The sequence below is a fragment of the Candoia aspera genome, chromosome 4 (genome assembly GCF_035149785.1).
Source record: "Candoia aspera isolate rCanAsp1 chromosome 4, rCanAsp1.hap2, whole genome shotgun sequence".
Taxonomy (NCBI): domain Eukaryota; kingdom Metazoa; phylum Chordata; class Lepidosauria; order Squamata; family Boidae; genus Candoia; species Candoia aspera.
The window spans coordinates 116188906-116216768 of NC_086156.1; the positions used below are offsets into that span (position 1 = coordinate 116188906).

The 27863-nt window shown below is 48.7% G+C and overlaps 1 protein-coding gene across 1 annotated transcript; it reads left to right on the forward strand.

The window, feature by feature from the left end:
* The first annotated feature begins 1229 nt into the window (after positions 1-1229).
* CPNE6 (copine 6) lies at positions 1230-22917 on the forward strand. Its single transcript, XM_063301594.1, has 17 exons — positions 1230-1403; positions 7570-7730; positions 9175-9363; positions 10253-10327; positions 11536-11610; positions 14078-14161; positions 14824-14913; positions 15893-15991; positions 16727-16813; positions 17946-18005; positions 19051-19184; positions 19328-19382; positions 19476-19527; positions 20442-20575; positions 20667-20900; positions 21832-22003; positions 22637-22917. The coding sequence occupies exons 2-16, from the start codon at positions 7578-7580 to the stop codon at positions 21952-21954; spliced, it is 1644 nt and encodes a 547-aa protein (XP_063157664.1). The 5' UTR covers positions 1230-1403; positions 7570-7577; the 3' UTR covers positions 21955-22003; positions 22637-22917.
* Positions 22918-27863: the final 4946 nt, after the last annotated feature.

Genomic DNA, 27863 nt, shown 5'->3' on the forward strand with positions numbered 1-27863 from the left:
AGCAACCAGAATACTAAAGGACGCTGCTCCTATACACGGAGGATCCATTTGGGGAAGAGTCCCTTTAAAGCCGGCTGCCCAAATTTTCTGGGCTCATTGAAGGATGCGCATTCCCCCCAAAAGTGGAGGTCCCCAACCAAACAGTACATTTCATGTCGCTTTATAGTTGAGTAAAATTCAGCATTTCAGGTATTTTAGCCATTTCTTCCTCTTCTGCCACTGCAAAAAATTCAAACGCGTTAAATGCTTTGGGACAAGAGGTCCGGGGCATCTTCGGAGCCACTGCACAAAAGCTAACTTGGTTAGGACTTGAATGAGAGATCAGAGATCCCAGGGTAACAGGCAAGCCTGGAAACTGGAAGAGACGTCCGGGAAAAGCAGCGGCAAGCAATTTCCACCATTCCTGGAAACGGAGTGGCACGTAAATGGAAATGAGAAATAAATCGGGTTGCCAAGAAAATCCGGGGGCTACATCGTGGGAGGGCAGTTGCGTTTAGTCTCTGGTGGCCAAAAATCAGGAGTCGGTGAGCTCCTGATTTTTTTATAGGATGAATGTATCTGTAAAGGTGAGCTTAAAAGCCCCCTCCTTCTTTTCTTTAGGCCCTTGAAAGGCTTTGGGAGCCCACATGTGGCCCTGCAGGGGCCGGACCCCGCACTGAAAACCACCTGAGCTGAAACTCTCGCCCAAGACTCCTCTAGCGTGAATCCAATGCTGGCCTATTTCCCCGGTCGACCGGCAGCTGCAGCTGGAAACCCGCACACGAGTGTGTGGTTGCAGACAATCCTCCAGGCCAGGCAACCCGGCCTTGGATAGTTTGGGGTTCGGGGCGCCGAGAGGACCAAGCGTTCGGGGAGGGGTCGAAACGGGCGCCGCGCAGACAGGACGGGACGGGACGGGAGCCCAGCAGGCGCGTTTGTTTCCTCCTCCTCGCGGGGTGAGCGGGTCGTGGGAACGGGTCCCGCTGGCCACCTCCGGCCCAACAGGGGCCTTTCCGGGCCCGGGCCGGCCGGCCGCTGTCCGGGCGGGGAAGCCAGACCGCGGCGAGGAGCAGAGAAGAGCCGAAGTTCGCCCCCTCCGCGCCGCGGCCTGCGGGGGGGGGCTCCCGGGGCGGCCGCCCCCGCCCCCTCCCCCGCCCCCCCCGCTCCGGGCACTGCGGAGTCTGGCGAGGGGAGGAGCCGGGCAGCGGCAGGCGCGGGATGCTCGCGGGGGGGGCGCGGACGCGGCGGCTCAGAGCGGCGGTGGGAGCCGGAGGAGGCGCGCGCGGGACGACTCTGCTGCCAGCGCGGGGTCGCCGGGGCCGAGCGGCGCGCGGGGGTCGCCCGCCGGGCGGAGGAGCAGCCGGAGCGGGAAGAGGGAGCCGCGAAGGGGGCCCCGCGCCCGCGCCGCCGCCTCTTCGGGCAAGGTAAGCCGCGCGCCCTCCCCGCCCGCCCGCCCTGCGGTGGCCGGCCCGGCCCGCGCCCTCCAGGCCGCTGCCCGGGCGCCTTCGGCGGCGCCCGCGGGGGGTCCCGTCCCGGCGAGCCCCCCCCCCCCCCCAGCCCTCGCTCCGCAAGCCTCGGCCCCGGTCGCACGGCCGGGGGAGATGGGCTTTGGGGTCCGGAAGTTGGGCGCCCGTGGTGGGGAGCCCTTGGGGGCAGCCGGGGCGAGGGGTCCGGGGGTCTCCCTCCTCCTCCGCCTCCTCCTCGCGCGAGGCCCCCTTGGGTGGCGGTGTAGGGCGCTCACCCCCCACCCCCACCCCGCCTGGCTCCGGAGGGTCGCCCCTTCGGAGCCTCGCCGCCTCCCCGCGGCCGCCGGGCGCTTCCCGTCCTGGGCGCGGAGCGTGTCGCCCGGCCGCCTTCCCGGAGCACCTGTAATGCCGCGGGGGCGCTTGCGGGTGCCAGGCGCCTCCCTGCCGCCCGAGAGCGCGCGGGCTCCCTCCTCCTGTGCCAGCCCTGCCGCCTTGCCCCGGCCTGCTCCAACCCGGTTGCCTCCGGCTGGGTCATCAGATCCCCCATCCTCCCCAGCCGGACCCCTCATTGCCTTCCTGCCCCCTCCAGGGCGTGCCTATCCAGCTGGCACTCTCGGCGCCCTCATCCTGGGGACTTCCTTTGCCAGGCGCGATTGCCCACTCCGTCCAGGAGAGCCTATCTGGAGCTTTTCCGAGGTTGGGTGCCCCCTCGCCCGCCCGCCGGGTCTCTGCCTGCACCGTGGGTCCTTCTGACTCCAGCGGCCTGCCTGGGCTCCATTTGGGACGCCTTTCCCCTCTTCCTTCTCTCCTCGGGAACTGCACTCTTCGGGGGTCGTTTGGATGGTGCCCAGCAAGGCCACCCTCAGGGAAGTGATCCTTTACCCCACCGGCATCAATTAATTTGGCCAAACTAAATGGAGCCTCCTGATTCTGGGGCAGTATAGCTCAGAGGGTCTTGGATGCTGTAGCATGGCGGAAGGAATGGTCTCTCCCTTTTTATGACCAGCTGGGGGGTACGCCAACAGATCTTGCTAACTTGTAGGACCCTGTCTTTGCTGTTGTGCCGTAGGACAATCTTGCGCCATTTCAAAGAGTTGCACATTTTGTTCCTCTGGGCTTAATGTTCCATTCCCCATTTTGGGGTGGTGGACATCCTTGGGTGTTGGAGGTGGACTTTCTGATTTTTCTTCTTTCTTTGGGTCTTTGTTGATGCATTTACACCCCATCTTTCCCTCTAGGAGTAGAGGAATATCCCATCGCTTTCCGTGGGCTTTCTCGGTTATCAGATAGATTGCCTTTGCACATGGAAGCTTCTTGTTCACTCTCCCTAGACCTGCCAGTAGATTTACTTCCCATACTTAAGTCTAACTTAACACACACACACAGATACATAAAAAAACCACCCTCACAACAGCCTCATAAGGTGGGTTATTTTTGCTAGGTTTGATGGGTTTTGTTTGTGGAAAAACCGGGATTTGAACCTGGGTGCTGTTGGTCTGGGGACAGTGTGATCTGCTACAACAGACTGTAGAATAAGCAAGGGGGCAATTTAGATGGTCCTCTGCACATGCTTATGTGTTGGGTTTTTTGACAGTTCCGACAGATACTTCCTACTTATGGACAGAGTTACAATGCAAACATGTAACAGTGTCGTTGCTGTGAAAAACTTCGGGCTTGGCAGTTGTAGGCAGCATCTCCCCGCTTCAAGTTCCTTCTTGCGGTTGTGTTGCACGCAATGTTTCTGCAGAGGGTGCGGCCTGATCCTGCTTGGCTTTGGGGTGCTTCGGTGAAGGCTGAGATCTTGAACTGCTTTAGTGGTTACACACACACTGGGCTGGCACTATTGCATGTTCCCTCTGTGTTGGGCCAGCGTGACCAACACATTGTGTGGTGTGATCTTGAGTTGCTGGTTGTTGATCCATTACAGGGCTGGAGGTTCCAAGTTGTGCTCAGCTCTCTCCCCCTTAATTTGGTATACAGCACAGCAATTAAGTATTTGCTGGTTCTCCTAGACTGAGAGCACAGAATAAAGTAAAAAAGGCTGTGTTAGAGTAACTGGGATTCAGTATGTGTGCGTGCAAGCTTCGTGGCTCCACAGAATTCTTGGCTGTGGTGAATTTGTATTTTTATTTATTTTTATTTATTTATATAGCCTGTTTAAAATGCATTCGAATTAAATAAATGTATTTAAATTAAAATTAAAATTTAATTTATTTAGAGGGGAAGGGATGGGTTTTTCACACAACACAAGACGGGAAGAAGGGATGCGATTGCTGCAAGATATTGGCAAGGCTAGAACTCATTTTTATTTATTTGTTAAATTTATAAGGCCGCCCATCTCAAAATGCGTGACTCTGGGAGGCTAACGGTACTTGAAAAGAGGATCAAAACACGATAACAAAATCATAAATAACCAAAAATAGCAGCTGGGGAAGAACCAACTCATCTCAATAATTCATATAACCATACTATGGGCCCCGCCACCCCTGCAGAATCTGTGGAGAAGCTACTGAATGGGGATAGTTCACCTTTGAAGAGACATTCAATTATTTCTTTTGGAAAATAATTAAAAACATGCGTGTTCGGCCAGGCATTAGCCGGAGACCAGAGCCTATTCAGACTTCCTTTTTACTGCTTTTCTGGTATAGTGGTGGATTCTTGCACTAGGTGGAGGGTTAGACTACCAGGATCTCCAAGGTACCTTTCAACCTGTACCTTCTATGAATCTGTAATTTTTTTTAAAAAAAAAATCAGGCTAGTTTCCATTTAGTATCTATTGTTTTTAAGAACGGTTGATTTCATAGTATGAATTTATTGTTTTTAATAATAATATTATTCACTTGCAGAATCAGTGTTGGTTCTCACTGTTGAACCCTTCTTGGGGCTTCTGAACTGGTCGTCACTGTAAGGGTGCCAACAAGGCACTTCTGTCCCTACTGCCTGATGGATTTTGTAGTTCTCCAGAGATTGCACATCCTGACCTTAACTTGGTGCTTCCCAAATTTTTTCCTTCATTACCCAAAACGGCTTATCAGAAAGTCCTTTTTACCCAATGTAGGTAAAACATTCGATTTAAATGTCCCTGTTGTGATCGGGTGATGGGTTTGTGTGTCGTTTTCCGAAGAAAAACCACTTTTACCCAATGTGGGGTAATTTACCCAGGTGTGGGAAGCACTGCCTTAACTGAGTTAGTTCCAATGGAAACCACAAATTAATCTGCTCCTTATTTCCATGGATTTTTTTCATCATGCTTTTTGGGGTAATGAAGGAAAAAATTTGGGAAGCACCAAGTTAAGGTCATCATGCTTTTTAAATGCAGTGCATTCAGGGCACCCCTTGACTTGCAGAATGTGCCCTCGTTCCTCAAATTAAATTGGTTTGTGCCCTCCATCCTACACGGCATCCAAGAATGTCTTTGCCAGCATTCAGAGTAGGGGAAACCCTTAAGTGAAAATCATAGCTGGTGTTAACAGCAGTTGAATACCCTCTTTTGCACACTTTAGAGGCAGAATTGTGGTTCATTCCAGGATTTGCTTAGTTCTCCAGCCTGCGTAGGTCAAAATAAGTCAATCGCTTCCTGATTCATTAATTGCCCCAAGCTGCCATCCATTCATTCCATATATACAGGTAGTCCTCACTTAATGATCATTCATTTAATGATGGTTCAGACTTTTGATGGTGCTAAAACTTGACTTGCGACCAGTCCTCACACTTATGACTGTTGCGGTGTCCCCCTGGTCGCATGATCACAATTTGGGCACTTGACAATCGGTTTGCATTTATGACCGTCGCAGTGTCCTGTGGTCACATGATCACCATTTTTGACCTTCCTGGCCAGCTTCTGGCAAGCAAAATCAATGGGGAACTGTGTGATTTGCTTAATGACCACATGGTTCACTTAACGCCTGCAGTGATTTGCTTAACAATGCCACAAAAGAGGTCATAAAATCAGGTTAGATTTGCTTAATGACTGCTTTGCTTAGCAACCAAAATTCCAGTCCCAATTGTGGTCGTTAAGCGAGGACTACCTGTAGTTGGGCATTTGTAAAATGGGGACTTAATTATCTAATATCAACATATGTAATTCACTAACTTCAAATGTAGGAGAGTTCAGAGACCCATTTATTCATTCTGCGTGGAGCTCGGGACACTTGTCCCCAAATCCTGTTCCGTCAGCACTGCAGCAGACCTGGACCAGAATAACGGAACAGAAACTGATATTGGGGAGGCTTCCTGTTGAATCTCTGCATGAGTACCTGCTCTGATTTTGCCTCTGTTCAGTCAGCACTGCACGGCAGGACGGAAGCCACTCGGGGTGTGTTGTGGTGTTGTTACACAATGGAGAGGCACAGCAGAACAGCTTTTTCTGGGAAACTCATGCAGGGTTTAAAACTGGCACTCCTCTGCTTGTGGAGAATGCTCAGCCCGAAGCAGCATGCAGTTAGGGAAAACCTTTCAAAACCTTTCATTGCTGTTTCTCTTTCAGGGTGGGGTCAAAAAAGTCAGAATGGCAGCTGACCCTGCCCTGCAGACTCCCCTGCTCAGAAACAGAACGGGGGCATTTTCAGAAACCGGTCTGGAGCCTCAGGCTCGGGCGATGCCTGAGATGTCTGCATTCCCAGAGGTACTTGAGCTTCTACAAATGCATTTTATCTTAATTGGATTGTGCTGAGTCTGCGCTTAAAGAGAGCCAAGCTGGACCAGACCCAGAACTCATTTACTCCAGCATCCTATTTCCAGCTCAACGCTGCCACGATGCTCATAAATCAGAAATGAGGAAGGCTAGAACTCTTCCCCCACCCCAAGATACTAGTCTCCAGAGGTACACTGCCTTGAAACATGGAGGCTCCATTTTGCTCCCGGGTTTAATAGCCATTGATAGATTAATCCTCCAGGAAAGCTCCTGGAGCTACGTGAGTAGCTTTTACCATCCACGACAGTAAATCTTGAAATCTTGACCTGGTGCTCTCCAGGTGGTAGCGCCCTCCCGGCGCATCTGGATAACAGCAGCTGGGAGAAGGCGCCTCCCAAGCATTTTCTCCCCAGCCTTTTCTGCTGCCGGAGCATCCCGGATTTGACCTGACTCATATCCCAAGTGGGAGGCAGACTACCCCATCCAAACCACACGGCAATAAATCAAAAGCCAGGGAGCTGACTCAGCGCCCTGCGGGCTCACACGTTCAAGTGCCAATTTGGAAGGGCCAGCTGGCCTCCGTGTCATTCAGGTCCCGTTTCCTGGGCTGAGAAGAAGGTTGGGTGGCGCACAAGTCACAGCATCCCCGTGGCCTGCCAGGAAACCCGTTTCCAAGGCCACCCCTCTGCCCTGGGGTGAGAGATCCTGTTCCCACCCTCCCGCTAGAGCCGGCATCCCTGGGACGCCACGCCGCGCTTTGCATTCCCACCGCTTGGATCAGCAACCCCGCGCCCCACATCTGGGTCTCCAACCCGTTTCCGACCCCCCGGCCCTGGATTTGGTGCTACAGGCTAACGAGGAAACCACCATTTGAGAAGACAACCCACCCATCTTGGCCAAGCGCAGGGAGCGTTTCCAGCCCGCTGGAGACATTTCCGCCAGGCAGAGTTCGCACAACCCGAGTTTGAAGGCGCAGCCGCCGCCTTTGCGGAACGAGCTCGCAGCGGATCGGTTTGGCTTCGGGGGGCTTTATTCTGGTAGCGTGGGGCGCCCACCCCTACCCCCAGCCTTTTACCTTAGGTGAGGATTCTGCGTCTCGTGTGAAAGCGGCAAATTATGGGTTCCTTCCGTAACCAGGCTCGACCTGCGACGCGAACCCATCTCTCCGCAGAAGCAGAATCAACAAGCTGCAAGGGGGAAATATTTCCAAGCACATCCGAACAGAGCAACCGGCAATTAAGCCCTTCAATTTTCCTCAACGCTAATCGCCAATCGCTCTAGGGCAGGCTTTTCCCACCAAATCTGCTGTATCGCCGTGCCCATCACTCACAGCCAGCAAGTTGCTCCCTTCTGTTCGCTTTTGCATCTCCCCGCCGGGGTCTAAATCCCTGCTCCGTTCTCACAGAGGACTTTCCCCGGGCGCCTGTCCGTCTGCCTGTCGCTCAGCCTATTTCTCCTTCTCTCCTTCTGCCCCAACCATCCCCGGTTTAGGGTCCACCATGTCCGAAGGGGCTGATTCGCAGCCGGTGGCCTTGGGGGCGTCCCGAGTCGAGCTTCGTGTCTCTTGCTGGAGCCTCCCTGAGAGGGGAGCGAACATTAAACCTGACCCGTGTCTGATTATTCAGTTGCTCAGTGATGGACAGTGGAATGAGGTATGGTTTTGAATAATAGTAATAGTAATAATAATAATAATAATAATAATAATTTTTAATCGTATGGCATAGCAGTTCGGTGTTCATGCTGCTTTTTTTTCTTGCTGGGAAATCCTTGTGAGGTCCAGCAGCCAGATGTGTGGACTGTTTAGCCGTGACAAGCCACGTTGCCCGGGGTGCGCCACAAGGAGGCTGGTCTCCATTGCACCGAGTTGGGCTGAGAGAATGACTGGCCCAAGGTCACCCAGCCAGCTTTCATGCCTAAGGCAGGACTAGAACTCATAATAATAATAATAATAATACATTATAATTTTTATATGTATGTGTATATATATATATATATATATAAAATAGTATATATTATAATTATATTATAATATAATATTAATATAATTATAATAATACACTAGAGCACATGAGCAAAACAATTCAGAAAGACAGCTGTGGAGAGCAGCAAAATCAGCCCTTAAAATAGTCTTTACTCAAAGGAGTAACCGGTTGAAAAACCAGGGTACTGTTTCAATTTGGCCTCATACCTTCAGGTCTAAAATGTCAGCACTGTTTGAGAACCCAACAAAGGAAAATGCTGTCTTTTGAAAAAGGAGAGGAACAAATGAAACACTCTAGTATGGAATGGTAGCTTATAATAAGCTCTTATTTTTTGGAACTGCTGTGATTTTTTAAAAAATATATTGCTTAATCTCTTGGACAATATTTTATAATATTATATAATGCATAAAAATTTAATTTATTATGGCCTAATTGTGGCATCATTTTAAGATATTCATGATGATTTTAAAAAAGATGGGATTTGGGGGATGGGTCACCCCACAGTGGCGTGATATCCCTCCCCCAGTGTTGGAGGGAAAACAAGAAAATAAATGTTCCCTTTTTTACTGCTCCTGTAAAACTTTAGGGCTCCTATAAAGCTTAACCTCCTTGCAACCCTTCATAGGAAGGGGGAAAAAAGGTCTATTCTGGTGATTATTCTATGCCCTCTGAAAAGTTTAAGAAATAAACTGTAGGACGAGCTGCAGCACAATTTCCCCCCACCCCCAAAAGAAGATTTGAAAGAGCCAGGTTCAAATCCTCTCTTGCTTGTTGGTTTTTTTCACCACTGTTTATCACTATTCAGCTAATGACCAGTGTTTCTCAAACTTGGTAACTTTAAGACATGTGGACTTCAACTCCCAGAATTCCCCAGCCAGCATGGCTGGCTGGGGAATTCTGGGAGTTGAAGTCCTCATGTCTTAAAGTTGCCAAGTTTGAGAAAAATGAAGCTAAGCTCTCTTGCAAGATTGTAAATGTGACATTCAGGTTTAAAAGCACAGCCGAGTCACACCTCAAACACTTGCTGAAGGCAACATCTGCCAACTTCTCTGCCAAGCAGGAGTCTTTCCTGTCTCTTGGGCTTGCTTGCACCCATCTCTCCTTTCCTCCCCAGATGGGGTGCTCCGAAGTCCTGCGTGGGTCCCGGAACCCTGTTTTCGCTCACGTCTTTGCCCTGGACTACTTCTTTGAGGAGATGCAGAGTCTGAGATTCCAGGTGTTTGATGCCGATGGAGAAGACTCCTCAAATGTGGGCCATGACTCTGGGATGCTCCTTGGGACCACTGAATGCTCATTGGGGCAGGTAGGTGTAATGGCACATGGGAAAGACCTTGGGAGATGGGGCGAAGAGACGCTGCCTAGGGAACGGTCAGATAAGAGACAGCTTAGCCCCCAGCTGCATAAGGGGTGGAGAAAGAGGCTCAGAAGGGACCCTCCCTAAGTTATTGGGCTGTAAAGGAGACAGTGGAAGGATTGTACTTACAGACTTGCAAGATTCTGTCAATGTAGCTTTACAGTAAAGTAGAATTAGCTCATCTGGTCATGATTCCTGTCTTGGTCTATCTGGTAAGGCTGACAGTAGGCTGGGGCTCTGCTGGGATAAGTCCCTGGATCAGGATGGGCAACTGAGAGTGGGCCCTTGGCTGTGTGTAAGCCATCCATTCAGATGTTTGCCATGGGACCCCTGACCTTCCCTGGAGGGATCCAGCTGGGGGAGGAAAGGGGGTCTGAAAGGGAGTGAAGATGAGAAAAGGGGTATCAGAAGGAGGAACAGAGAAAGAAAATAGAGAAAGCTAAGAAGGGAGGGAGGGAAGTCCCTGAGATCCAGGAATAATAGTAAAGGTGTTTTGTGGGGGTCTAAGAAGGTTGCCCTGAGCCTTTTCCAGGGAGTAGGGGGAGGGAGAAAATGGGGTGCAGAAAAATACTGAGAGTAAAAGGGAGCTATTGAAAGAGAGCAGAATGAAGACTGAGGAAGGAGAGGGGGTGGAAGCAAATGGAAGGGGAGGAAAGGGAATTGTGGGAAAAGAGGGGTGGGCATAAAGACCCAGCCCAGAAGGGAGAGCAAGCCGTGGGGTCTCACCTCCTTTGCTTGCCCCCCTTCAGGGCACCCCTGTCAGCAGGAGGCTTAACTGAATGGCATCCCAACCAGAAACATCCAAACATTAATTCTGTCCTGTCCTCTGGCTCTTCAGATTGTCTCCCAAACCAAGGTCACCAAGGAGCTGGTGTTGCCAAATGGAGAGATTTTGGAGAATTCAACCATCACGGTAGAGTAATCCAGGGGAAGTGGCAGGAGGGAAGAAAAATGGGAAACTGTCTTTTTTTTAGAGAAGAACAAGGGGAAAGCAAGGATATTTTTGAGGAAAAGCAACAGGGATCATGGCCCACAGCAGGGAATACAGGAAGTCCTCAACTTATGACCACAATTGGGATGAGAACTCCCATTGCTAAGTGAGATGGTTGTTAAGTGAGCCACACCCAAATTTACGACCTTTTTTGCTGCAGTGTTAAGCAAATCCAGTTTTGCCCATTGGCTTTGTTTGTTGGAGGTTGGCTGGGAAGGTCACAAATGGTGATCACATGACCCTGGGATGCTGCAACTGCCATAAATACATGCCAGTTGCCAAGCGCCTGAATTTTGATCACACAACCACAGGGATGCTGTGATGGTCATAAGCGCGAGGACTGGTCACAAGTCACTTTTGTCAGTGCTGTTCTAACTTTGAACAGTCGCTACACGAATGGTCGTAAATCAAGGACTATCTGTAGTAGGAGTAACTGATGGAAACAGCGTGATCTGATCAGAAACAATCTTTCCTCAACCTCATGCTGGGTGTCATGAGGTCTAGAACCTTGGGTGGACATTTATTTTAATTGAAAGTCAAGTTGCGTTGGGACCACAAGTCCCATAACAACTAGGTGAAGCTGGCCTTCTGCCCACCAGTCTCATCCTCTAGTAACCAATATTTAGTTGTCTTCCCCTGGTGTGCAACTTGGCTTATTTACAGGAGTCGTTTGCTCTGGCTGTTGGAAACAGGAGAGCAGATTCTCATCGTTACTTTCCAAATATTTATAATCTGCCTTTCTTGAACTGGTTTGTATTCCCCGCTGTTCTATTTTATCCGCACAACAACCTTATAAGGTAGCATAAGCTATGTGCTTTGCAGGGAAAGTGGGGATTTGAGCTTGGCTCTTCCCTGTCCTCATCGGATCATCACTAACCCCTGGACTACAGGAATTTAAGACCCATATATTTCCAATTTAGGGTGGGAGAGATGAATTGGCGAGTGTGTTGGCTATTTGAAATGATAAATATCTTAGAATATTTTAAGTCATTTAGTAAAATCTGGCCTTCCTTTCAGGGTTGGGAGAAATATTTAGTAGTAATTAGAACACCAACATTCAAGAAAATAGTGGGGAGCAGTCTTGCATTTTCATGCCTCAGGATGAATTTCTGGGCCATTTTTGTTGGCAGATTGAAGCTGAAGAGGTCTCCAGGACCAACGAGTTTGTGCAACTGGAATTTTATGGTCAAGAGCTGGATGATAAGGTAAAGAAAGCCGGAAAGCAGATCCTAGAGAAATAACGTCGAGGTTGGGGTGTCACAGGACTCTTTTGCTGTGAAGAAGAGAGCTGTGCCACAAAAAAGTTGGCGGCGTTTTAGATCAAACATTATCTCATGCATTCTTCATTGTTAAGTGAGGAAGAATAAAAAGTGGGAGTCAGTTGGGGGTGCAAAAGAATCTAGAATCACAAAACCATTTAGTAGGATGAGATTAGGATTAAATTATCCTCATGGTCAGATCTACTTGGTATATATAAAACAATTGTATGAATCTTTCCATTCTGTCATGCAAAATCTTCCTCTGGTATAAAATGGTAAAAGTACTCTCTTCTGAACTTTAGATGGCTCCCTGCGATCAGCCCCGTAAAGAGGACATTTATTTTTACAATATCCTTGAGATTAAAAAGCAAAACACAGTATCCTTTGGAGATTACTCCTTCTTTCACAAACAGATCTGCTGCATTAGTCGTATTTCTCAAAATTGTCCTCTGTTGGATCCATCAGAGCAGTGTCTCTCAACCTTGGCTATTTTAAGCTGTGTGGACTTCAGCTCCCAGAATTCCCCAGCCAGCATGGGGAATTCTGGGAGTCAAAGTCCACACATCTTAAAATGGCTAAGGTTGAGAAACATTGCATTAGACAACTGCTTTCCAACCTTGGCCATTTCCAGATGTGTGGACTTCAACTCCCAGAATTCCCCAGCCAGCATGGCCATTGATGAGGATTCTGGGAGCTGGTCCACACCCCTGGAAATTGCCAAGAATAGGAAACACTGCATTAGAGCGTGATAAGAGCCTAAAATATGTTTAGAGAAAAAGCAGCTTTGGCCCAGTGTTGCATTCCCACAGTGGCCTCCTTAAGTCCACCTGCAGCTCCAGGAAGAGATGGGAGCCCAGGAGGGCCCCAAGATCACGACCAGCTCCTTCCAGGGAGCTTGGCCCCATCAAGCGCCACTGCTGGGGCCCAAAGTTACTGCATAGTTAGCGGACATACAGTAATGCTGCCTTGATAGGACCAGTTCAAAAGCACCTCTGCCCCACCCTGGGGTGGTGATGGACATCTGCCGAGGGTCCCTCACCCCAAACCAATGGACGACCCCTCGGCCAGTTCAAATAGATGTTAACTAACATGGGACAGAGAACCTGCCTCTAGCCTCTCACAGTGGAGCAGGCAGATGTTCAGCCCCTTTTCCCTACTGAAACTCAGCTGGAGAGGAAACTCCGAGCAGCAGGGGCCATGTTGCAGAAAAACCCCATCCACTTTTTTGGGGTTCTCCAAGCATGCAAGGATCCCAGAGGGTAACACAAGATGCCGCCCTCTCATTTAGCTCTGCCCCATGGGCACCCACACCAGAGTGGATGCATGCCACGTGGTTTGCAAGGAAACCCACAGATCCGTCGGGATGACTGGAGAGCGTGTTGTGCTGTCCACCCGTGCCAAGCTTGGTCTGGGTCACCCTGAAGAGGACCTTCGGGCAAGACTCTGCAGATGCAGTTGGCAGAGAGTGGGTGTCATAGCTGCTGTCGCTGTAGAATAGGCTGTCAGTTGCGCTCACTTTTCTGTCTCCGCTCCGGGCATTTTTCTTCTTTTTACAAGGAAGTGAAAGAGCTGCTGGAGGGCGACGGTTGATAAATGCAGCCAGCTTTTATTGAGGGAGGGAGAACCGGATCTATCCGCAGTGTGGTTGTGAGATGCGAGCTGCGTCAGTTTGTGGATGGCCCACTTTATTTTCCAGTCTTTTTCAGCTGATTTCCCAGTTGGAGTGAGCTCATTTCAAGAGAACCTGCACTCAGCAGGACTAAGGGCTTTTCTGCACCGCTGGATTAAAGTCCTGTTCCAGCCATCCTTGAATCAGCAAGACATTTTGCCTGCATGAATTTTATTCTTCCCACTGCTGAGCCCTTTCCTTTCTCTCTTCTCAGTCCCCGACTTCTCTCCAACAATATGGGGGACGAAGCTGTCCTTGGAGAGTGTCAGAACCAGGAGTAAACTCTCCTTTAACACCAGGCCAGCTGTGGAAGACTTAAGGCTGTCTTACTCCTGGGCTGGGGACAGAATCTAGGCTACATCCCCGGGACAAAGCAGAAGAAAAAGGTTGCAAGGGTGTGTTTCTGCCTCGATTAGGGACAGGGAAGGACCTTAAGAGGGCATTCAGCCTAGTTTTAAAAAGGAGCGGTAAAGATTGTCAAAACCCATCTGCTCTCTGGAGAACGTCATCACACCTGGATGGACTTGGGTCATGCTTCTTGTAGGAAAGGGGGTTTCAGCTCAGCCTAAGTGTGAGAAGTGAGATGTCTAGAGGAATGTGTATTTGCGTGTGTGAGAACGGCTGGTGTGATATCAAATCGGGATCACTGTTGCCGCTGATTCCCGTTGGTGCCAACAAATGGCTGCTTCTCCATAACTCTCTGGAGCGTTTTGAGAAATGGCTTTCACTTCTTCTGCCCCCTAGGATTTCTTCAGCAAATCTGATCCTTTCCTGGAAATATATAAGCTTAGCAGTGGCGAGTCGGAGCACCTGGTTTGGAGGACGGAGGTGAGGATATGAGGGGCACTCCAGAGAATTTGGTGGGAGGGCTAAAAGGGGGGAAACTGGAGATTAAAAAAAGAAAGCAGGCTTGAATATTGCTGAAGAGGAGCAGAAGACGATTTAAAAGCCTCTGAGTGGGCTAACTGACAGATTAACTTGCTGTCTAAATATAATTACCTATATTTTTAATGAATTTTTAAAAAGAGATTCTTTCATTCTTTTTCTATCCTGTTTCACAATTATGGGAATGGTGGGGGTGCGAAGTGCTGTGTAAGTGAGTTAGTAAATGAATAAAAGGTTATAATTAACCCCACTTTTCCTCAAGGCTTCGCACCAGCGTAGTTCAAAAATTATGAAAACGTCCAGCACATGTAGCCAGAACAGAAGGGAGGCAACACAACCTAAACACAGCACCCTTCTAATCATCAGAGGAACACAGACAGATTCCAGGCCTTGCCTAGATAGGGGAACGGCAGGTCCTTCTCAGGAAACATGATGATACATCAGTGCCACCACCAAAAAGACCATGACGCCAAGTTCAAAAAGAGAAGGGAAGACAGCGGTGGGGGCAGGTGTGGGTTTAGAAAAAATGGCCATTTCTTTGGGTTAAAGGCGTGTGAACCTCTTGCCTGCTTTTTGTATCTCCCTCCCATCGGCTTGCGCACCAGGTGGTAAAAAACAACTTGAGTCCTCGGTGGGAACCATTCCGGATCTCTCTGCAATCTTTGTGCAGTTGTGACCCCAACAAGGCCATACGGGTAAGGCTCTTCGTGGGCCCTATAAAAAAATATAAGCAAGTTGGGTGGAAAACATTGAATTCAAAAGTCACGGCTGCATCCCTCAAAGCCCTCAAAGGCTATTCGGTTCTAGGCATCAAATTAAAGGAGGGTTTAGATCAGTGTTTCTCAAACTTGGCCAGTTTAAGCAAAGTTGGCTGGGGAATTCTGGGAGTTGAAGTCCACACAGCTTAAACTGGCCAAGTCTGAGAAACACTGGTTTGGATCTTAGAATAGTCTTAACTTACAGGTAGTCCTCACTTAATGACCATTTGTTTAGTGGTAGTTCAGACTTATGACGGTGCTGAAAAACCAACTTACATCCAGTGCTCATACTTATGACCATCGCAGTGTCCCGCGGTCACATAATCACAATTTGGGTGCTTGGCAACTAGTTCACATTTATGACCGTCATAGCATCCTATGGTCACATGATCGCCATTTTCGATCTTTCTGGCCTTTCTGGCAAGCAAAATCAATGGGGAACCACATGATTTGCTAAACGATCATGTGGTTCACTTAACGATCACGGTGATTTGCTTAATGCCCGCTGCAAAAAAGGTTGTGAAATCAGATCAGATTCACTTAATGACCGCTTCATTTAGCAACCAAAATTCTGGTCTCAATTGTGGTCATTAAGCAAGGACTACCTGTACAGGAAGGCAGATTGCCATGAACAATTAGGAAAAACTTCCCAAGCACTTCAGTGGCAGAATCGATTTCCCAAAGAGGGGGGTAGGTTCCCCTTTGCTGGATGGGTTCAAGCAGATTTTATTTATTTCTCTGCTTCTGGAGAAAACTCCGTTCAGATCACCGTCTTCCTGCCTTTTAACTGAACTTGAATGTTGTTTCGTTTGAAAGGAGCCAGGCAGAGCAATCCTACTTGGAGTCCACATTCTCAGCTCCTGGCTCTCATTGGGAGCGTTTCTCCCTCTTTTCACTCACCCGATTCCTTTTTCAGTGTGTCGTTTACGATCACGACTCCAGCGGGAAGCATGATTACATTGGGGAGTTCAGCACAAGTTTCCAGGAGATGCTGCAGGCTTCTGCGGGGGAAGAGGTAACGGAGGACGGGGGGAGTGGGTCGGAGGGCAAAGAACAAAGGTCAGCCTCTCTAAAAACAGGGGCTCCCTGGGGGGCCCTCCTGTGTGGGCTCCCAGCACATGGACTTCAATTCCCAGAATTCTCAACACCGGCCATGCTGAGGGGGGAATTCCGGGGCTTGGAATGAAGCCCCTCATCTGGGGGCTGACACAGGCGAGAAATAACTGAAATGACAGGTGTCATTTAACAGAGGTGATCAGTAGCTGAAGTGACAGATGTGGATTTTGGCAGATCAAACCCCTGCACAGCTATAATTTTTAATGCTGTCTTCACACTGCAGACAGGCAGTTTTCCTTCATTTAATTTTTTGAAATTGCCAGCTGGCCAATCATGCCTTTATCTGCTTATCCGGTTTAGTAATTAAAAAAAAAAGGACGCTTAACGTGGAAAACTCACTCTGGGATTTTGGGATGGGGGAAGGGGACACCACCCCGTTGCTGGCCAGGCGGTGCTGTGCTGATAGATATACAGTCAGTAATTTATAGATTCAGCATATCTGTGGGAAAAAATGAACCTTATGAATATATATATATATATATATATATATATAAAAAACAAGAAACTAAATTAAAAGAGGTTTTTTTATGGTAGTCCTTAGTTGAAAGAATCTTGCCTTCCTTTATTCCATCACTTTGAATGGTGGAAGCCAAAAATATGCATTATAACCCTATTCCCCTTTTTTTCTTGTCAGGTAAAATGGGAATGCATTAACCATAAATATCAAGAAAAGAAGAAGCATTACAAGAATTCTGGGTATATCGTCCTCACGCAGTGCAAGGTGAGCCTTCTGGCAGGCCTAATTACTGTGTTTCCAATCCAGTTCAGGTAAGATAGAACATTAAGCAAAATAACTCTTAAAAGCTACTCCCAGCTTTCATCTTTAAAAGTCTCAAGCTGGTAATGGACCGGTTATTGCTCAGCTCAGCAGTTAAACCCTCTGGTTATAGACATTCCCTGGGTGGAAAATGTCTCTGCAGTTATTGTCCTGTACAGCACAGCGCCGTCAGCCCCAGCGCTGGAAATGTTTGCAGCAGGGATTTTGTGATGAGTTTCAAATAATGATCTTGATTTCTGGCTCACCAAGGAAGAAGGAAGAGCAGGATTGGGCTCTGAATAGCTGGGGATGAAGCAGCAGAGGGAAACGGGCAGGACGCCGGCTGTCTATTCAGCTCCAGGCGTCAAAGGAGGGTTTCGGTCAGTGTTTCTCAAACTTGGCCAGTGTAAGCTGTGTGGACTTCAACTCCCAGAATTCCCCAGCCAGCAAAGCTTAACACAGCTTACACTGGCCAAGTTTGAGAAACGCTGGTTTAGATCTTAGAATACTTTTATGGGAAGGCAGACTGCAACGAACCATTAGGAAAAACTTGCTTTGGGTAACGGGAGAGAAAAAGAAAGGATGCCTTTGAAAGAAGGACAACATTGGACAGGATGAGCTGCTCCTGTTCGGAAAAAGCGATGGATAGCTTAGCGTATGGGGGACCCATCCTTCTGAGGGCCGAGGGGGAACTGAGGACACAGCTACGGAAGGCTGGGGACCTGTCCAAGAGCCAGGAAAAAGCTCCCATTTTAGTCTGCAGTTCAAGCCTCCATAGACCTCAGTTTGAGATGGATGAGGTGTGGCCTCGAGGACGCAGGACGATGAGATTCCCTCTCCCCCGCCTTGGGGTTGTGTGAACAGAGAACCCAGTCAGAAAGCCCCTGTTTCATCCAGGTGGAAAAGCATCTGTTTTGTGTGCAGAACCTCTGAGGCAGATGCTCTGCTTTTTGCCTGGGACCACCACCACCCAGGCAGTTGATGGTGCATTGGTGGTGTTGGTGTTGATATTCTGGGCATCCAAAGGAGGAAGTAAAGAATCTGAAGATGGCTAACAGTCCCACCACTCATCACCATCACCATCGTCTCTCTGCAGATGGAGAAAGTCCACACCTTCCTGGATTACATCATGGGTGGCTTACAGATCTCCTTCACGGTAAGTTTTATAACGAAGAATGAATATAAGCAAGAGAAACAAGGCTCCTCTCTCCTCTCCCTCCGACAGAGAGGAGGTATGTTTAAGCATGGTGTGGAAGGAGGGAATAAAGTCCTCCTGTTTATTATCTATTTATTGTATCACTGTCTGACTTTTCTACAAGGGAGATTGGGGTGCCTTACTTTGACGACAGGCAAAAGAGATACTTGGGTCCACTGCTTCACCCCAGGTGAACTGCAAGTTTGGCAAGAAAGTAGAGTTCCCAAATTGTTGAGCCATTTTAGCTAAATATACATACACATGTATGTATGTATGTATTTTTTAACTGTCCCACCTTAAACTGAACTGCTGAAATGAAGAACATTTAAGATAAGAAAGAGTGGACTTTTTTAAAGGACATTCTAGATATAGGTGGTCCTCCTTTAGCGACCACAATTTGGAACCGCAACTTGGTCGTTAAGCAAAGCGGTGACTAAGTGAAACCTCAGCTGTGCTTACAATCTTCTTTCAGCTTTCCTTTGCTTTACAGACCTGCGAAGGTTGTAAATACGAGGGCTGGTCGCAAGGTTACTTTCATCACTGTCAAAACTGCGAACGGTCGCTGTCCAAGGCAGTCGCTAAATGAGGACTAGCTGTATTAATTCCCCCAAATATATTTTTGGCTTCAGAATTCTTTCATGTTGTGTGTATGCCTTCAGCATTAGGCTTCCCTTGGTACATTTTGGCAATCTAGCGAAAACCCCTCACATCTGAATCTGTTTGCCCTGACATAGCTAATGTTTCTCCAGTCCCACATTTTGAGCTTCACAGCAACCTTTGAAGGTAGGCTGAATGAGACTTGTTGAGAGAGCTTCAAGGCTAAATGGGAAGTCTGGCCTCTTGGTATGAATTTGATGCTCTAACCCAGTGTTTCTCAACCTTGGCCACTTTAAGATGTGTGGACTTCAACTCCCAGAATTCCCCACACATCTTAACGTGGCCAAGGTTGAGAAACACTGCTCTAACCACTGGGCTACACTGTTGGCTCCCTCTCTCCCTTGCCCAGGTAGCCATTGACTTCACAGCCTCCAACGGGGACCCCCGGAGTGAACATTCACTCCATTTCATCAACCCCAAGGAGCCCAACGAATACCTGAAAACACTGTCCTCCGTGGGCGAGATCTGCCAGGACTATGACAGGTACGGGGCAGGTTTGAATGTGCTCATTTTCATCCACCCGGTCCTACCAGGTGGGTTGGGACTTCAACTCCCAGAATTCTCCAGCCCGCTCCAGAGGGAGGAGGCTGTCTGGACGGAACCCTGAACAGCGTTTTCTGTTCCAGCGATAAGCGGTTCCCAGCCTTTGGTTTCGGAGCACGAATCCCTCCAGATTTCGAGGTAAGGCCGGTGAAGCCGGGCAGAGGGGCCAACCCTTCCCCTTCGCACTTCGAATTCAAATCCTCGTTCCTTTCTTTTGCTTTCCTCCGACAGGTGTCTCACGATTTTGCCATCAACTTTGACCCGGAGAACCCAGAATGTGAAAGTAGGAAGACCCGTGTTTTTCAGTGGAATTGCCCTTTCTCATGCAAATTGCCTTTTTAGAAAGATTTGGAGACTGAAACCCTGTGCAATACAAATTTTGGGTGTGTGTGTGTTGGAATACAGGTAGTCCTTGCTTAACAACCACAACTGAGACCAGCATTTTGGTTGCTAAGCAAAGCAGTCATTAAGGGAATCTGACCCGATTTTATGACCTTTTTTGTGGCGGTCATTAAGCAAACCACGTAGTTGTTAAGCAAACCGCATGGTTGTTAAGCGAATCATGTGGTTCCCCACTGATTTTGCTTGTCAGAAGCCAGCTGGGAAGGTTGAAAATGGGGATCATGTGACCATGGGACACTGCGACGGTCATAAATGCGAACCAGTTGCCAAGTGCGCAAATCGTGATCACATGACCACAGGGTGAACCAGCGGTCGTAAGTATGAGCACTGGTTGTCAGTTTTTTTCAGCACCGTTGTAAGTCTGACTCATCACTAAATGAATGGTCATTAAGTGAGGACTACCTGTAGCTAAAATCCTTCCTGGTCTGGAGAAACAGACTGGATATTTTCAGTCATGGGCCACATCCAGATTGAACCTTGTAATGCCAGCTCTCTAGAAATTAGCAGATTGGAGAAATCCGTCCTTGTGGGAAATGGAAAAGAGGTGGGGTTGATGCATTAAAAGATTAATGTGAAGAATGCCTGAGAGATTGCTGTTCCCCCCACACAAAGCATGCCTCCCCTGCTGACACAAGTTGTAATTCAAACACTTGTGCAGGTGGTGATGGTCTCTATCTGTTGGTTTTCCTCCTGCTGCACCACTGGGAAGGGTGCAAGCGACCAGGGGAAGTCCTCCTGCATTTCCTGTTCCAGATCTGGTGGGAATCTAGGCCTATTTCTTTCCTCCTCTTGCAGAGATCCTTGGAGTGATTGAGGCTTACAAGCGCTGCCTGCCGCAGATCGAGCTCTACGGCCCGACCAACGTGGCACCCATCATCAACAAGGTGGCAGGTCCTGCAGCTGAAGAGGAGAAAACCGGAATGCCCACGGTACGGAGGGGGACATCTAGGGCCCCACAGGGGCCAGAGATAGCCTCTTGCCACGTCATTGCCTTGAGGCCCTCCTCTCCCTCTTCCGCAGAAGTACCGGGTGCTGCTCATCCTCACTGACGGGGTGGTGAGCGATATGCCAGAGGCCTGTGATGCCGTCGTGCGGGCCTCCCGCCTGCCCCTGTCCATCATCATCGTGGGCATCGGGAACGCCGACTTCTCCGACATGCGGGAGCTGAACGGGGACCGCGGGATGTTGGAGACTGAGGAGGGCAGGGCCGTCCGTGACATCGTGCAGTTTGTGCCTGTGCGTGAGTTTAAGAAGGTGAGAACTGCCAGTGCATGTTACAGCCAGAAGCCACCAGCCATCAATAGCCATTAAACCCTCGCTTTGGGCATCTGTTCCAACTGTCCTATTCCTTCCTTCCTTCCTTCCTTCCTTCCTTCCTTCCTTCCTTCCTTCCTTCCTTCCTTCCTTCCTTCCTTCCTTCCTTCCTTCCTTCCCTTTTTCTTCTTTTTAAACCTTCTCACTTTCTGCCATGCAAATCCTTTCAAACCCCTCCCTCTCTCAAAGACTAGGAAATTCCATGGCCAATCTGATTTAAAAGCACACCCGTTGTGGGTACTGAAAATACATCGATGTTTATAATAGCTGTTTACACGAATGCACTTTCTGACTTGGGGGAGGAAGAGAGAGAGGGTGCTCAGCGTGATAACCCTGCTTGAAACATCCTGTCGGAGCACCCTGGTTCAAGCTTTTTTGTGGCAGGCTGTAACTGTTACTTCCTTTCCTTGTCACCCCAGCTTCTGTTTTTGGGTGTGTTTGTGGCTGCATAGCTAGCAGCCACCAGTCAAAGGCCAGTGAGCAATGCTTCCATGTGCCGCCCAGATGCTTAAGGTGGTTTCTCTTTGTTGGTTAACCTTCCCTGGGCCCTCCCAGGATTAACAATATTCAAATGTACTTTCTCCTGTTATTAGCATTGGCCTTTGCCATTAATTGCGGTTGATTCTTAGCAACCACACCGATGAAATTCGTCCAGGATGATCTGTCCTCCACCTGGCCTTTTAAGCCTCTCAGTGGTGCATTCACTGCTCTGGTAATCAAGTCCATCCATCTTGTTGCTGGTTGCCCTCTTCTCTCTCCTTCTGCAGCATGATAGGCTTCTCCAGTGCCATCGTTCAAAAGCGTCAATACTCTTCCTATCTGGCTTCTTCAAAATCTCACTTTTGCATCCTCCTTTTTTTTTTCCTCCCAGGCCCCTCCCAATGCCCTGGCCAAGACTGTTTTGGCTGAAGTCCCCAAGCAGGTGGTGGAATATTATGGAAGCAAAGGCATTCCCCCCGGGACACAGAAAGCCTCCTCTCCGCTGCCCCAGTGAGGCCCCCAAGCCCCCTTCCGTGTGGGCATGATCTGTCCAGCACCTGAATGTGAGTGTCATGAGCAGTGCTCCTCAACCTTGGCAATTTTAAGATGGGTAGACTTCAACTCCCAGAATTCTGGGAGTTGAAGTCCACCCATCTTAAAGTTGCCAAGATTGAAACACTGGTCAAGAGGGTGGCATTGGAGTGGGGATGATGGGGGGGCAAAGTAGAGATATGACAGTGATGGAGGAGTAGGAGAGAATTAGCAGCAAGAAGATTGAGGGCTGCACAGACAGCTACATGGCTAGAAATGCTGAGGGCTGCGGTCCCCCATCATGGGGAGGGGAGGGGGTTGGGAAAGTTGGATTAAAATTGGAGCACGGCGTGACCTTGAACCGGGTCCTCTCTCCCTCCTCCTAGCCAACCTGGATGAGGGTTGTACAGAAATGAGCGGGAAATGTGCAGATAATCCTGCAAGCCTGGGAAGGGATGAGGGCAATAGCCATGGGACGAATCCAGAAGAGCTGGATTTTGGAAAGGGGCAGCAGAAGAATCTCGGGATCCCAGAGGGCGCCTGTGAAGCTTTCCCAGCGGAAAGAACCTGTGTGCGGTGTTAGTGGGTTGTGTGAACCGGCCAATTTGGGGGTTGCTTTTGTGATGGGGCTGCCTGTGCATAAATTCTCTTTCTCTCTGGCTCAGGTGCCTGTTTCTCTTTCCTCACACCTCCATCTTCCAGCCTCTGGTCCTTTTGGAGCCCCACCCCCTGCCTCTTCTGGTGGGGAAGAGAGAGAACGCAACCGAGGACCTTCGTCTCTGGCTTCAGGTCTCCACTCACGACTCAGGACGTTAGCTGGCACTACACGGCACCCGGGCATCCCCAGCGGGGTCCTCTGCCTTCCCTGCCCTCCTTCCCTGCCCTCCCTGCTCTTAGCCTTACCCCCAATAGCTTGCGATGGTGACTCCCATCTCCTTTAATAAACACCTGAATTCCTCCTTGGATTCTAGCCTGTTTCCTGCTCCTTGCAATCTCTCCGCATGTCAAAAGGGGGAGGCCGCTGACACGGGTGGGTCTCTTTTGAAACAGAGGTGAATGCAAACTGGGGAACGTTGGCATCCGAAAAAATTGTCCACGTTTGCTGGCCGGTGTGGGAAATCTCCGGTGCAGCAGTGCGGAGTTTTATTCTGAAGTGGAGGGAGTGTACAAGACAGTCATAGAAGGTTAATATGGATGTGGAATTCAGAGGAGGCCAAGCTGGGCCCAGACTTCTGCTTTTTTTTTTTTTAAGGAATAAGCTCAGCCTAAGGGTAAATTGTGATTTTAGAATCTGAGTTTTTACTTGGGCCAATAGGAGGCAAAAAACGAGTTTCCATTTTAGTTTTACATGCCATTTATCCACATGATGAGTCAAATAAAGAATTCCTTGCCAGGAAAAGCATTACATTATCTGTGGCCAATTGTGCCCTGTATGAAGAAGGTTCTCCCTAGCCCTCAATGGTTTCTTTTGGTCAGGGCCATCCTTGGGATCAGGGTGTACCCGAGCATGGGCAGAGTGCCTTGGTTTCTTCCCTGTTTAACAAATGCAACAGGTGCAGCCATTCTGAGCATGGGCAAATGGTTGATGTGGTCCCACCAACCGCTTGCTGTTTAAGGAAGGGAATATCAAAAGAGCATTCTGTGGTCTGGCATTTCTAGGTGCCAGAATGAATTTATGGCTGTGTTTTTCACGCTTTCTCCCAAGGGAGAGGGCATTTAAACAACACAAAGATGTGCTGTGTGTGTAAATGGGGAGGGTGTATTGGGGAGTGGGAAGATCAGGGAAATAGATTCTTGCCTCCTCTTTTCCTAATTTGTTCCCTTATTCAGTAGCCAGTCTTGGCATGCTCAGAGACTAAAATGCTCATCTTTACTTATCTGTGGAGTGGGCCCCATCAGGTAAGGCAGCTATTGACACTGGTGGCTTGCTTTCTGGATACATGCGATCACCAGGGGTTGCTGCAAGTCAACCTCAGCCAAGGGTGGTGGGGGAGGCCATTTTAACCAAAGTGAGACCATTGGGGTGGTCTTAGTTCAGCAATGATACGACAGCCTTCTCCCAGCTGGTGCCTCTTGATGCGTCGCACCCGCTGTGAACCACAATGTATGCCAAGCCTCGGCATTTCAGTTTGTTCTTCATTATGAGTGCCCCACCATCAAAGCAGTACTTGAAATGGCAATGCTTCTGAGCATGTGCAGAGGGGAGCCAGTTCCCCCCTCAGGGGCCGCAATCGTAAGCACAGCTCATCCAGGCTGCTGCACGATGGAGAGGCCTAAAACGCTGACGTTTGGCAGCCTAGCCGCCCGACTTTTCCCTTACTAAACCCAGGGCCAAGCTGGGCCGTTTTTCAGAGGCCCTCCCTTGCAAGCTGCAGTGCACCTTGTGCGGTTTCCTTCCCTTGTGGTATTCCCTTGCATTTCATTTAGGGCAGCTTCTCAGAAGCTCTATTAATCTGGTTGGTTTCGTTGGCACAGGGAGGATGCGGGCAAGGGAACCCGAAAGAGCAATGCACTGTGGAGATTGGAACCACAGTGGGGAGCATGCTTCTCCCCTACAAACTCTGTATCAGCCCCCTTCTATAAAAAGCAGCCTGCTCAGCCCATCCTACTCCTTCAAAACACTGCCCATGCTCAGAAGCACTGGAGATCAGTGTTTCTGAACCTTGGCAACTTTAAGATGGGTGGACTTCAACTCCCAGAATTCCCCAGCCAGCATGGAGAGTTGAAGTCCACCCATCTTAAAGTTGCCAAGGTTCAGAAACACTGCTCTAGATCATGCATTGCACAGCTCAGCCTCTTTAGCAGTGAAATCAAACAGGGTCCAGCTACATCATCAACCTTTTCCCAAGCAGGGAAGATGTTCTGCATGGGCAACCATTTTCCCCAGCACCCAGCTGGAATCCAAGCCAACATGGGCCAGCTCAGGCTGGTCCTGCTGAGCGCATCACACAACCAGCCGGTTCAGCAAAAAGCCCGCACAGTGATTACCGAGGAGTTTTCCACTTTTGGCACAAATTCCTTTGCTGACTTCTTTGATGGAGAAGCTGCTTATCCAGCGCATGACTTCTGATACGGAGCCAGCGATGAGGGTCTTTCGCATCGTGGTCTTCCCCGGAAGCCCTGAGCATCTCCGAAACGGCTTGTGGCCTCCCAGCGGGATGAGCTTCCTCGTCTTCCATCACTCATGTTTTCTTGCAAGATGTTGGAGTAAATGCTTGCATGTCACCCCCACTAAGCTGGGTCACTTAGGTTTACTACACAATATTAAACCTGGGACCTGTAATGGCAGCTTAGAGCTAGAATCAGCCTAATCAAGCATACTTCAGATAAGTTGAACGACATGGGCTGTGCTGGGTGGGAATCAGAGGTAGTGTGGAGGGGAGCAGCATCCTCAGATGTGATGGAAAAGAGACCTCAAGTCTCACAGTCATGTCCTCAAGACCTCAGGACTTCAAGTCCGACATAATCCCAGGGTTTCGGGGAGGACAGAGGAATAATGCCCATGCCTGTAGTTTTCGAGTGTGCATATATCCCAAAGGACTCCATATATGAGTTCCAGAGTCCTCTGCCGGGTTGTCCATAGCGGCATTATGCAAAAATGTTTCCCCAAATATAAGAAGCTTAAGGAAAACCAGAGCTGGATCATAGGGAAGGATGGGTTCCAAATGTCATTTTGCATTATCAGTATTAGAACTCTATTGGGCCAATGTCCTTTTTTTTAAAAATATTTTTAATTATAATTTTTGATACAATAAAAGTATTAAAAAATTAAAGGAAAAGAAAGAAGATAGAAAAAAGAAAAGGAAGGCAAGAAGGCAGGCAGGCAGGAAGGCAGGCAGGAAGGAAGGAAGGAAGGAAGGAGGGAGATGGGAATGAGAAGGAAAGAAGGAAGGAAAACAGAGAATTATGACTTCTGCCCTTCTATCAAGTAATTGCCATCTTATTCTTTCCCCTCCCTTCTTAATCCCCCGATGCACAGTCATCAATTGTCTTCCTTCTTTCAACAAAAAGCTTCCAGTCTTTTTAAAAAGTCTTCATCATTTTTTCTCTGAGCAACGTCCTTTTTTTAAAAGGAAAAAACCATTCATTGCAGGAATCCCGTTTGCATTTAAGTTCTCCACGTTGAAAAGCCAGGGCAGGTCTTACTGGAAATCCCACCCTGATCTGTTTCCCCACCACCCGCTCCCTCCCCGGCCATTCAGGGCGAGCAGCTTACATCGCGTGAGTCCCCAGCACATTAAGATATTTAGCACTGATGGGCCTATCCGTCCAAGAAGGCATTCAGCGATTCCAGTGCACTCTTGGCAGTTCATAAATAATATTGATTGGCTCCATAATGTTTCCATCCGGATGATGAAGCAGGGTGCGTGTCCACCGGCAAGCTATTGTTAGTAAGGTTTCCAAAGCAGTGCGGGGAACACAGGAGATCTGGGTCTTGGGACGCGCTGCTGGGTCACCCCAGCCCCCAAGTGCAAAGATGGCATGCTTTCTTTCTTTCTTTCTTTCTTTCTTTCTTTCTTTCTTTCTTTCTTTCTTTCTTTCTTTTTTTGCATCCTCTGGAAATTGCTTGCCTCCGCAGCTCTCCAATGCATGATGAATTCTTGCAACTCTGGAATTGATAACTGTGTTTCAGCACTCTGTTACCAAGCCCTGCTATTAGTTAGATCAGGTTGTAAGGGACTGGAGGTCAGTGGGAGGTGGGAGAATGAAGAGAACCGTCCAAAAGTCCCCCGCCAGGGTGTGGCCTCCCTCCTGTAGCAAAAGGCAAGAAATGGTCCAGATTTTCTTTGCAAGTCATCGTCCTGCCAGCTCCAAACTTCTGATCTCTGTTTATTCAGGATCCAGGAGGAAAAAAAATGGCTTTGCAACACTTTTAGAAGCCTTGAAAAGGATCCTGGGATCAAGCCGGGAATTTAAGTCTAGATCTGGCACAGCTGGCTGGGTCCTATTGAGAGACTGGCTGTTCTCTTAATCTGGGTTTGCCTGTGGGCTAGTAACCCAAGCTAGGTTGGTGCATGAAAAGGGGAGGTTAAAGGGAGGTCCAGCTCAGATCTTCATCTGCTGTGTCATTTTCCAGTCAGCCTGGACCACCTCGCAGGGAGATCACAAGGACTAGGATTAGGAACATGTGCTCTCCTTGAACTTTCTAGAGGCATTTAAAATGTTTTTTTGTGTTGAACAAGCCATCATGGCAGGCCAGGAGAAGAGAAAATCATCTGGTCCTAGTTGCTAGGCAACCTCTTGGGCCTGGTTGGCAGGCCTCTGCCTCTCTCTGACTTCCTGCCCCATCATTCTGTGCTTGACCCAGGGTTGCTAAGCAACCAGAGGATGCTTCTCCAACTGGGTACATCCAGGTACATTGTGATTGGAACTCCCAGAATTCCCAGCCAATCAGGGCTCCCCAGGAATTCTGGGAGTTGCAGTCCCAACACACCAGGGGGGCACCATGTTGGAGAAAGCTGAGCACCAGGGTCATTTTTCTAAAACATACAATTTTATTAAAGATTTAACAAACTAATATAAAGTAAGAAAAAGCAAAGAAATCAAAGAGAAGATCAGGAGAGGGGGGAGAAAGTAAAGAAAACATAGAAAAGTAAGAAAAAAAAGATACAAGGAAGTAGCTTCCGATTTTCTTTACCGCAGTTTTAAGTACAATTATAAGTTTACCTCTTGCTCTGTGGTTACAAGCATACTGCTCTTCTTTCTATAATCTATTCTGTTTAAGCATCAAAACCATAAATCATAAGTTCATATTTTTTCTGTTTCACCCAAAAAGTCTATAAGGGGTTTCCAGTCAGCAATAAATGTAGATATTGTTTTTTCTCTAATCAAGGAAGTCAGTTTAGCCATCTCAGCAAGTTCTGTCATTTTTACCAGCCATTCTTCCATTGT